Source organism: Rhagoletis zephyria, unplaced genomic scaffold (assembly GCF_001687245.7).
Source record: "Rhagoletis zephyria isolate East Lansing unplaced genomic scaffold, Rhagoletis_zephyria_1.1 Rzeph_scaffold_00033, whole genome shotgun sequence".
In the NCBI taxonomy this organism is placed as follows: Eukaryota; Metazoa; Arthropoda; class Insecta; order Diptera; family Tephritidae; genus Rhagoletis; species Rhagoletis zephyria.
Genome location: NW_016157117.1, coordinates 689,824 through 701,484, shown reverse-complemented (window position 1 = coordinate 701,484; position 11,661 = coordinate 689,824). Strand labels below are relative to the sequence as shown.

At 33.5% G+C, this 11,661-nt stretch overlaps 1 protein-coding gene across 1 annotated transcript; it reads left to right on the top strand.

Annotated features, from left to right (window-relative positions):
* The first annotated feature begins 6,478 nt into the window (after nt 1–6,478).
* LOC108364755 (uncharacterized) lies at nt 6,479–8,643 on the top strand. Its single transcript, XM_017618574.1, has 2 exons — nt 6,479–8,270; nt 8,321–8,643. Coding segments are annotated over exons 1-2 (1,263 nt in total). The 5' UTR covers nt 6,479–7,009; the 3' UTR covers nt 8,323–8,643.
* The last annotated feature ends 3,018 nt before the right edge of the window (nt 8,644–11,661 follow it).

Genomic DNA, 11,661 nt, shown 5'->3' with positions numbered 1-11,661 from the left:
AAAGTAGGAATTTTAAAGCTCTCACCCCATAGCATTCTTCTACACCGAAAAAATATACTCCAATTTTTTTATTTTGAAATCAAAAAATATTTAGAGGTCGCTCAAAGCGCCCAAAATTTGCCATGTTTTTTATATGGGGAAACAACTTTTCGTAGAGTTCTTAATAACCGATATTTTCCAATCGGAAAACTCGGTTTCTCTGCATAAGATTCACAATAATGACACCCAGGTGTTCATTTAGCCACATAGTAACTATAATTTGTAGGTCCGGCAAAAAACCCCGAAAAACGCAATGGAGGGACCAGTAAAAAATCGTTAGTATGAAAAAATTTTTAAATAAACAATTGGGTATTATTATTGAAAGTCCCCTGACGAGAACCAGAACTTTCCGATCGAAAAATATTGATTTTCAAGAATTCTATGCCATTTTTAGGAAAATTTGAGCTCGGAGTCCAAAGCTTTTTAAAGTTTTCAAGGTTTGGATGTCAAATAATAATCATTTTATCTAATGTTTGTTATTTAACTCATAGGTGGCAACTATTTTCAAGAAAAGTAAATCCCTATTGCACATCTACAGCCCGAGCCCTTTAATTTGACACCTTACTTTTAAAAATCAAACGAACGGAGCAGAGTTTTTATGCGGCACAAAAAATGCCTTCGCGTATTATATATATAGATAATATTCAATAAAGTGTGAAATTTATCAGATTTGAAGTCAAACAAAAAAAACAATTTTTATATCCTGGTAGCGCTTAAAAACTCATTAATTTATTCAGATTTTAAAAATTTTAAGATTTTCGTGCATTTCTCTATTTTGTTTTAAATTTACATGTTTATATTTTAAAGACCACCCTAATGTACGTATGTAGGCACACCTGAATCGCTCGTTTTAAGTATGGGTTATAATAAGTGAATATTCCTAAACCCATATCCAATACTATACCTCTCCAAGCAAAAGAGAAATGCACGTTTATCCGACAGTGTGTTTTGGTAAATTTTTCGTATCAGAAAGCGTACAGAAGATATTTTAAATTTCAAAAAACCTAGTTATATAAATATAATAATTAAAAAAAAAAAAATAAAATAATAACATAACATACATATCGCACACCGTCTTCAATAGAGTCACAACTCAAAATAATACGTTTGTCAGAAAATGCGAAAAACTATTTCTTAGCACATGATAATCATATGGGCAAGGGCGACTTTACCTTAGGTTTTTTTTTTTAACAAATTATAACAAAAATTTGCTCCAGATTCTGCTGAAAGTTAAATAAAAGCTCTGTGTACATTTTTAGCGCATAATCTCAAAACTGCCAAATTTTGAGTTGTAACTCTTTTGAAGACGTTTCACAATCATTCTCGGGACTTTTCGAGACTTACGTTTCAGAAGGACAGTTTAGAGGTAGAATGTATCCGAAAAACGACCGAAAATAAAATCGGAAAACGGATAAAATATAAGGAGTCCTTATAAAGGACTGTTCAGGATCTTGTGCATATGCCCTTGCATTTGCATATTCGGTGCATTTGTAAATTTACAACAACAAGATGCATACGCTTGTCATGGTAGCAAGCATAAAATTTGCAAATGTAAATGCAAATGCAATTCCCAGACTGTTTGCACAAGATCCTGAACAGCCCTATACAGTTTTTATGCGAAATTCTTTCCTTTTTTGGATAAGTTTACGAATATTTTTTTTCGATTGCAAACTGCGCACTGGAGAATTCTTAAACAGCTATTTTAATGTTCGCATGCATTCATTGAAAAGTCAACAAACAACATTGACAATTAGGAAGTGTATTGTGTTTTAACACCAACGCATTAGTAATTATTCAGTGTCATTACTGTCAATTAAACGATTAGCATATCACCTAATACTAAAAGTTTTCAGAACCTCCACTTTTCTATTGTTTGTTCAATGCTTACATACAAATTCAATCGACATACAAGGCACTAAATGCTGGCGCAAGTTTTTAAAATGGTGTGAAGTTTACATTTTTCACTTTCCAATTAGTGTCTACTTAAAAAAGTTTACAATGATTTTACATACATATGTACATACACATGTACATCATCATGAGAGAAAATCAATAGAACAATGCATTCTCTGTCATTTTTGTTAAGCATGTGTTCGAGCTTCTCCTCCCATTTGCAACGTGCGTCTTGTTGGTGTCACAGAAATGGAGTAACCTACGCCGCCTCCGAACGGCAAAGGGTTTTTGTGGGTAGTATTTTCTTGCCGAAGTATACTCGAAGTTTAGATATTTTCTGGCATATACTGTCGTTGTGAAAACCGGTTGTAAAAATTTGGCTAAGTCAAAGTGGGCCTATTTTTTACAATTTAAAGCTCGTCTCTCGTGTAATTTACTAGAGACGACTGCTACATTTTAATAACTGGAGCGTAGAATAAGGGCTATACTTACTAACGGGTGATTTTTTTGAGGTTAGGATTTTCATGCATTAGTATTTGACAGATCACGTGGGATTTCAGACATGGTGTCAAAGAGAAAGATGCTCAGTATGCTTTGACATTTCATCATGAATAGACTTACTAACGAGCAACGCTTGCAAATCATTGAATTTTATTACCAAAATCAGTGTTCGGTTCGCTTTACGTCCGATTTATGGTCTACATAATCGACCAAGTGAGCAAACAATTAATGCGATTGTGACCAAGTTTCGCACTCAGTTTACTTTATTGGACATTAAACCAACCACACGAATGCGTACAGTGCGTACAGAAGAGAATATTGCGTCTGTTTCTGAGAGTGTTGCTGAAGACCGTGAAATGTCGATTCGTCGCCGTTCGCAGCAATTGGGTTTGCGAAACACATAGCGAACCGAACACTGATTTTGGTAATAAAATTCAATGATTTGCAAGCGTTGCTCGTTAGTAAGTCTATTCATGATGAAATGTCAAAGCATACTGAGCATCTTTCTCTTTGACACCATGTCTGAAATCCCACGTGATCTGTCAAATACTAATGCATGAAAATCCTAACCTCAAAAAAATCACCCGTTATAATCTGAAGGGACTTTGGAGTATTTTTACTCTACTTTACATCACGACACCGTATTCAAGTTGAATTTATGTAAATAGTTTACAAACACTCAAAGATATTCAGCCTTATTATGAGCTTCATTTTTCCCGAACCGGTTCACTTTTCACTTTTGGATTCCATGTATTTACTATGGGCAGAATAAACATTTTCTGGTGAATTTATTTATTTTTTTTCAGGCGAATCTCAGGATAAGGCAGATTCAGAAAGTACGACTCCTACTGATTTAAATACCTAATAGAAGGGATGAAACAAAGTTTTAGAGACGGTTCGTAGTTGGACTGCACGATCTCTCTAACAAAATCAAATTTAAGCTTTCAGCGCACCATAAGATATTTAAAGCACATACAGTTTGTTTAATTCCAAAATCGGTTACAGCGCCAAACAAGAAGAAGCAGAATGCTATAAACAGAAGATTTAAATTTCTTGTAGAATTCGATTCTGATTGCTTTTATTGCAAATTTAATAAAAAAAAATGTTTTCACATACATTCAGTCAATCAATAAAGCGAGTTTTTTGTAATACCGGGAACTGTTTTTTGTTTTATTATTTTATTTTTCGCAAATTTTTTATAAAAATATGGTTAATTCTACAACAAAAACCCCCAAAATCAGAGTTCCAAACCTTGTGCAAAATGAAATAAAATTGTCCAAATTTTAATTAAAAAAATTGTACTTTTTAATTACGCTCTTTAGAAACAAATTGAGCATGCAGTTTTTTAGTCCAATCAATTTTAAGTGCATGTTTGAAGTAGGTAGAACTGAACAATGATTTTTGGCAAATTTTTTTGTTGAAGGGGTCGTTCATTTTCTCCATATAAAAAATCCTATATAATTTTATATAGAGAGCGACACCTACAACAAAAAAATTTACCAAAAATCATTGGTAAGTCCTAGCTACCTCATCCTTGCACTTTGTGATTATACTTAAATTGATTGGACTAAAAAACTGCGTACTCAATTATTTTCTAAAGAGTGTAATTAAAAATGCAATATTTAAATGATAATTTGCAGAATTTTCTTTGGAACTCTGATTTTTGAGGTTTATGTTGTAGAATTAACCATATTTTTTGATTGACTGTATGTAGGTACTTATACATGTGGGATTAGTTTACGGACAGTACTTACGATGCTAGGACTAATTGGCCATTAAGAGTTAGTAACATAGAAATGCAGCCCTACATAACGAATAAAGGAATAGAACTGGTCTAATGATTTGACGAAAGGGACATCGCGTTAGAAGACGGACAAGACAAACAAGCATTCGCGTACTTGCGATCGAACGCGTCGGACCACTTAGACGGGCTTCAACCCTATTAAGTTGTAGTTAAGATGTAAACGGTTAATGTGAATAAAGTTTATTATTATACTTAAACATTAAAAATGACTATAATTCTGAAGAGCCATCCCACATACATATGTATGTATGTAGCTGACCTTGCTCAACTCAGAAAAACTGCCCAAGAGACATTTTTAGTCAAAAAATTCATTTATGTTGATAAACATGTAGGTTCGTATATGTATGTATGTATCTATGTATCCATGCATGTATTCGTATCAAAGTTGATTTTTTTCTTATTTATTTTTATTGCCTTTCTTCATCGATTTTTTGCCGTCGAAGTATGCACTTAATGAAAAATCTTATCGTTAATTTATGTAGTCAATGAAGGCAAACAAAGTTCATAACCTGGCTTTCATATTGTTGTACTGTAAATACTTGAGATGACAAGCCCCTTATACTAATATATATACACATACATACATTTGTATGTCAATATATCCCAGTCGGAAAAATGTAGGAAAAAAGAAGCCTTCTTCTATCAGGTCTTCCGTTCTCAAATATTTTATCCTTTTTTTGTGGAATGTCCAAAGTTTCAGTACTTCCTATTCAGCTTCTCTTGGGATATAATACAAATTTATGTCTTCTCCAGACATGCACCGGCCTGTCTACTGCAATTTTTCTTTTATTTCTCGTCTGCTGCTTTGGAAACATATAGTCTGTTCCAATAGCAGTCCGGTTTACAGGATTTAGTCAGAACTTACAGGAAGTCGTTCCTATTGACATAAAACCTGTAAGTGGGAACACATTTGAGAGAGTAACTGAGCAACTGTTCCTAGTCAGAAGTTACAGGATTTAGTCCGGAGTTTTTTTTCCTGTAAGTTCATGAAAAGTGTCAAACGATCAGCTGATTTACATGTGCAAACAAAAACAGAAAGCGGTGAAAGCAAAGAACCTTATATTTGTTAAAAAATGGAAGTAAACAACGAAATATTTGAATATGTATAGATTTTAATAATTATTTAGTGATATTTCAGCCAAATCAGTGTAGTACCAATGACATGTAAACAAACCGTCTGACGTTTTTACAGGAAATAGTGCTTTTTGCGTTCCTATGCACTTCTGCATCTGTTCTCCTTTTACTCTCATTTGAGAGCGTAAAATTGTAGTTTGACAGTTCCACAGGTTTTAGTCCGAAGTTCAAAGGAACAGACTAATAACTTGTCTGCCTTGGCCTATTTGAAGTTCTTCTAATATCTCTTCTCATGAGAGTGAATTCCTATTCTCACGAAACACAACCATTATGCTATTGTAAATGATGTGGGGAATTTCTCACTTTTATTGGTTTTGAAATGCTAAAGCGAAGCTAAAGCAGAGAGGGGCAATTTGCCGCCACCACAAACTTAAATTTTGTAGTTGTCTGCTCTGAAAAGGCATTTAACTGTAACCATTGGCTGTTTCTGAACCGGTACAGTTTCTTGCAGGGTAGGCAGTGAGACTTTATGAGAGTAGTGCGAACTACGTAGTATGCAAATAAGGTAAATAGAAAAAATTCTTCTACAATTTTAACTGTGATTGATTTCTTGGATGCATCATATCATACGTTTTTTAGACCACGTTTGGGTAAAAGCCCTTAATTGTTGGTGCTAATTTCACTGGTCGACGGCCAAAATTTACCAGAGACGCCGTTATGAAATTCGTATGTAAAATCACCCCCTGATTCCGAAAATCAAGGTTATTTTTAATTTTATGGTACCGTTTTTGAGATATTTGCAATTTACCGTTTTTCAAAAAAAAAAAAAATTGGGTCCACTTTATCATATATATCTCAAGAACGAATTAAGCAATTCCAAAACGGTTTGAAGCTTTTAAAAGGTAATAAAATTTTCTATAAACTGTGCATACAACACTTTTTGCTAGGCCCTGTAGATTCAAAGATAACGAACAATCATTACCGATTTTTTCAATTTTTTTTGTAAAAATATAAAAAAAATTGTACTTTGCGGGGAAGGATCTCGAAAACCTTTTATTTTTTTGCAGATTTTTTTTTTCTCCCTAAGCTCTGTTGTATTACAAAAAAAATAAGCTATCATCGAAGAAAATCGATGCAAAACTACGTAAGTTATAAGCGATCAAATAAAAATACCCAGGTTGCGCAACTTCAATGTATGTACCTATACATACATACATATATTAAAGGTATAAAGTGCAAGTGAGATATTATCCGGATAAACGAATAACACCATAACAATGATAACACTTTTTCTTTAAATAAATCAAATAGTACTTTTAATACTCGAATTGTATTATAGTAGGTAGAGTGGTTGCATCGAAAGGAAGAGTGGTTGGGTTCGAAACCTGCTGTAGGCATGTAGTTATAAACATGTATTTCCGTCAGTTATGGGTAAGTATGCAGGTAGATTTTCAAAATTATAAGACACAGAAAATTTCTAAAGCCTACATCTAAAACAGGTAGTATTTTCTTTTCCCGGCTTGTTATAAAAAGGAACCTTTCTGTCTAGGTAAGATTTGATTTTTTCAATTTTATTCTTGTTCCGAGTATAAATATGAGTTAATGCGCTTTGAAACTTCATAACATCTTCAAGGCTCGCCGGAGATAGTTCAGTTCATAAGTCTAATTTCAAAACCGTGATTTATTAAAAAAAATAAAATGAGTAAAAGGACGCGAGAATTTGAGTGTAATAAGGATCCAGATATGTTCTGTTTCATGTGTGGCCAATATACTATCATAAGGCGACGACGAGTGTTCTCAGATCATATCAAAACTTTATACTCCAAGTATTTTGGAATTGAGCCTAAAAATGCTGAAAAACCATGGACACCGAACACTTTGTGTACATCGTGTCGAGTAGAATTGATTCAGTGGGAATCAGGACAACAAACAAAATTTGATACACCAATGATATGGAGAGAACCTACTTGCCATTCAATAGAGTGTTATATTTGTCAAACAAAAGTACTTGGCGTTGGAAGATCAAGAGGAGTAACCTATGCTAGCGTACCTACAGTGACATTACCAGTACTACATTCAACGGCAGTTGCGGATCCAGTTCCATTGTCAACAGTAACATCTGAGTGCGGGGGATCAAGTTGTACTGAATTTCGCATGGAAAACGAAAGAAACGTTCTGTCACAAGCACAACTTAATGATTGGATAAGAGATTTGGAACTATCCAAGGAAAAGGCCGAGATCCACACTTCTCGTATGCAACAATTTAAATTTGTGTCATCCGATGTTAAGGTGACATATAGTAGAACTCGTCACGAACCATTTTCCAAACACTATACCAAGAAAGACAGTATATGCTACTGCAACGACATCCCTGGTTTATTCAAAGAGTTTGGTCAAACATATGATTCAAAAGAGTGGCGATTGTTCATAGACGGCAATAAACTGAGTTTGAAGGCTGTATTATTGCATATTGGTAACAAAAAGCCTTCTATCCCGATTGCACATGCAGTAAATACAAAGGAAACCTACGAGGAAATGCAAAAAATACTCAAATTTATCAAATATGAAGAGCATGATTGGAAAATATGTTCTGATCTCAAAGTCGTTGCAATGCTATGCGGTCTACAAAGTGGCTACACCAAGCACTGCTGCTTCCTCTGCAAGTGGGATAGCCGAGCTCGTAAGGACCACTACGTCAGAAAGGATTGGCCGGAAAGAGTCGAGTTTACCGTTGGTGTGGATAACATCAAATACACCCCTCTTGTCAAGAAAGAGAAAATCATACTTCCACCCTTACACATCAAGCTCGGTCTCATTAAAAACTTTGTTAAGGCTTTGGACAAAGAAGGCGAAGCATTCGACTATTTGAAAACAGTTTTTCCAGATATTTCTCAAGCCAAGATAAAGGAAGGTATTTTTGTTGGACCACAAATAAGAAAGTTGATCAACAATAATCAATTCAAAGGACTACTCTCATCAGTTGAGGCAGCAGCGTGGGAATCCTTTGAAAAGGTCGTTGCTTCTTTTCTCGGTAGACACAAAAGCCCTAACTACGAGCAGATAGTGAACGACCTAATCAATAATTATGCGAAAATGGGCGTAAATATGTCTTTAAAAATTCACTTTCTCCACTCACATTTGAGCTTTTTTCCGGCAAATCTTGGCGACGAAAGTGATGAACATGGCGAAAGGTTTCATCAGCAAATGAAATTAATTGAGAATCGATATCAAGGATTCTGGGACGTCGCAATGATGGGTGATTACTGCTGGTTTCTCATAAGAGAAACCGATCCTAAACTGAATAAGCGTCAAAGTAGAACACATAATTATTTCGACAACATAGTAAAATCAAATTAAGATAAAGATTGTTAGAATATAGTATAAACATAAATAAATTTAAAAAAAAAGTTAAAAATATGGGTAATTTCATTCATAAATTGAACTTTTAACTCAATAGAAACAGAGCATAGCTAGATATTTCACTCTTCTTTATACCATACATACGTTTTGAGGTATACGTTGAAATTGCGCAACCTGGGTATTTTTATTTGATCGCTTATAACTTACGTAGTTTTGCATCGATTTTCTTCGATGATACCTTATTTTTTTTGTAATACAACAGAGCTTAGGGAGAAAAAAAAAATCTGCAAAAAAATAAAAGGTTTTCGAGATCCTTCCCCGCAAAGTACAATTTTTTTTATATTTTTACAAAAAAAATTGAAAAAATCGGTAATGATTGTTCGTTATCTTTGAATCTACAGGGCCTAGCAAAAAGTGTTGTATGCACAGTTTATAGAAAATTTTATTACCTTTTAAAAGCTTCAAACCGTTTTGGAATTGCTTAATTCGTTCTTGAGATATATATGATAAAGTGGACCCAATTTTTTTTTTTTTTGCAAAAACGGTAAATTGCAAATATCTCAAAAACGGTACCATAGAATTAAAAATAACCTTGATTTTCGGAATCAGGGGGTGATTTTACATAAGAATTTCATAACGGCGTTTCTGGTAAAGAGAAAAAGTTGAAATTTGTGGTCCAGTGTTTTTAGTACAAAGCAAAAGCAGAAAAGCAATGTTACTACATATTTCCAATATGAATGAGAAAACATTAAACAAATACATATTATGTACAAATAAATCTATTACGATTTCGATAAATGTGTATATCGATAAAACTATCGACTATTATATCGATAACCAAAATAATCGATATCTACAAGTATGTCGATCATTTTATAGAAAAACATGTCGATAATATGCACAATCGAAAAAATAACGATCAATATTACTATTCAAGGTTGATAAGAATTCGATAAATATGAATAATATCTAACAGCATTAACCAATATGTTAATTGCATTTCGATATACATGTATTTATATCGATAACCATATCAATAAAACTGTCTATTATTAAAAAGACAAAAGTTTCATCGAATATACATACATACATATGGATTTATCAAATTTTGCATCGGAAAGGTAGTGTCTCAGAGGTGGTCCCATACAAATTTGGTTTAGATCCGATCATTGAATCATGAAATATATAGATATATTTATATTTTTTAAGTCGGTTTTTTTTTGCTAAAAATTACTTGTTTTATTTTGAAATCAAAAAATATTTAGATGTCGCTCAAAGCGCTCAAAGCTTTCCATGTATTTTTATATGGGAAAAATAAATTTTTTCCTAGAAATGGTATAGAATTCTTGAAAGTCAATAGTTTTCGACCGGAAAATTCTGGTTCTCTTCAGGAGACTTTTAATAATAATACCCAATTGTTTATTTAACCATTTTATGCCATCTCTACGAAAAGTTGTTTTTCCTCATATAAAATACATGGAAAACTTTGAGCGCTTTGAGCGACTTTTAAATATTTTTCGAATTCAAAATAAAAAATAGGGGTATACTTTTTTTCGATACAGAACAATCTAGGGGGTGAGAGCATAAAAATTTCGACTTTACTTTTTCATATGCATTTTTGAATCACCCTGGTGTACATACATATGTATACCGATACAACGTTTGAGCATCGTGCACGAATAACATCGGTTTAAAACTTATTATTCTTCAAAGTTTTTTATTGATGTTAGCTGAATAAAAAATGAAACTATGCTACCAGATAACTCCATAACCAGGCAGGTGTGGGCAACCTAAATGTTTCTTGTATTTTCTTTATGTTGCGCTACCAGAAACCAATCATCCCGTTGCTTGCTTTATGTCAAATAATATTATTTATGATTTTCATATGTCTGTATGTTTATGTATATGTAAGCATTGACTTTCTATAAAAAAAAAAAACTAAATATTACTCGTAAAGCTAGTATGTATGTTTATACATACATACACTGAAACGTGCTCGCTTGCCTCGGATATTTTTGTATGTGTTTGAACCGTCATCCTCATCCGGTTTATAAAAAGCTAGGGGATGATGCTTTCGACAAGAAAAAAATGTTGACTATTGTCGCGAATTCTATGTGTGCAATCGCTTCAATACCCAAATAATTGTTTGTATCCACTTTGGTATGCACATTAGACCGTACCACATTAGAGGCAAACAAAAAAAGTTCGCCGTATACCCCTGAGTGTAAAGTATTTTTGCAAGGGACTTTAAAAAAAAAAAATATTTTTGCCGAATCTATGGGTAGCTTTTTTTCATTTTTCGGTGACACCTACATACATTGTTTAAATACTGGCATAATCAAAATATGTACATCCTTAGAAATAGTTTAATGATTCTTGGTGAGCTTTTATTTACTGACGTTAGGTTAGGGTTATAGGAAGAAAGATCTGGGTGCTTGAGGCCAATAAACTTTGGAACCAAAAAAACTCTCTCCTCAAGACAGGAAAATCGATATATCCGACTGTAAACGCCGAAAATATGACGAGAAAAAATGTGGTAAAATACGATTCGTCCACAAAAAAAAAAATAAAAATTATTTTCGAGCTTGCCTTGCCAAAGTAATTTAGACTTTTTTTTTGGTACAGTTTAATATGTATGTATGTATGTATATACTATGTATGTATGTACATCGTATCGACACCTGCCCGTGTCTCTATTTAAACGATGAACACACATTCCTAAAGCATTCGCAATTAAGCTTGCTCTGAAGCTGTAAGAGATTACTTTGAAAGCAGAGTACATAGAATTGGCCATTGTACTGTGTGTATGTACATATATATGGATCTATGTTTGAATCAGGGATGTTGCGAATATTTGCATTCGCATTCGATATGCGAATGATTCGCATTATTTTACACATTCGCATTCGCATTAAATGATACGAATGTATTGCGAATGCGAATGTACATGTTGAATTGGCTCTGAGTCTTTCTAACCAGGGTGCGGACAA

Bases quoted from the DNA above. Each gene is read 5' to 3' on its own strand.
- LOC108364755 (XM_017618574.1), top strand. From the start codon at position 7,010: ATGAGTAAAAGGACGCGAGAATTTGAGTGTAATAAGGATCCAGATATG.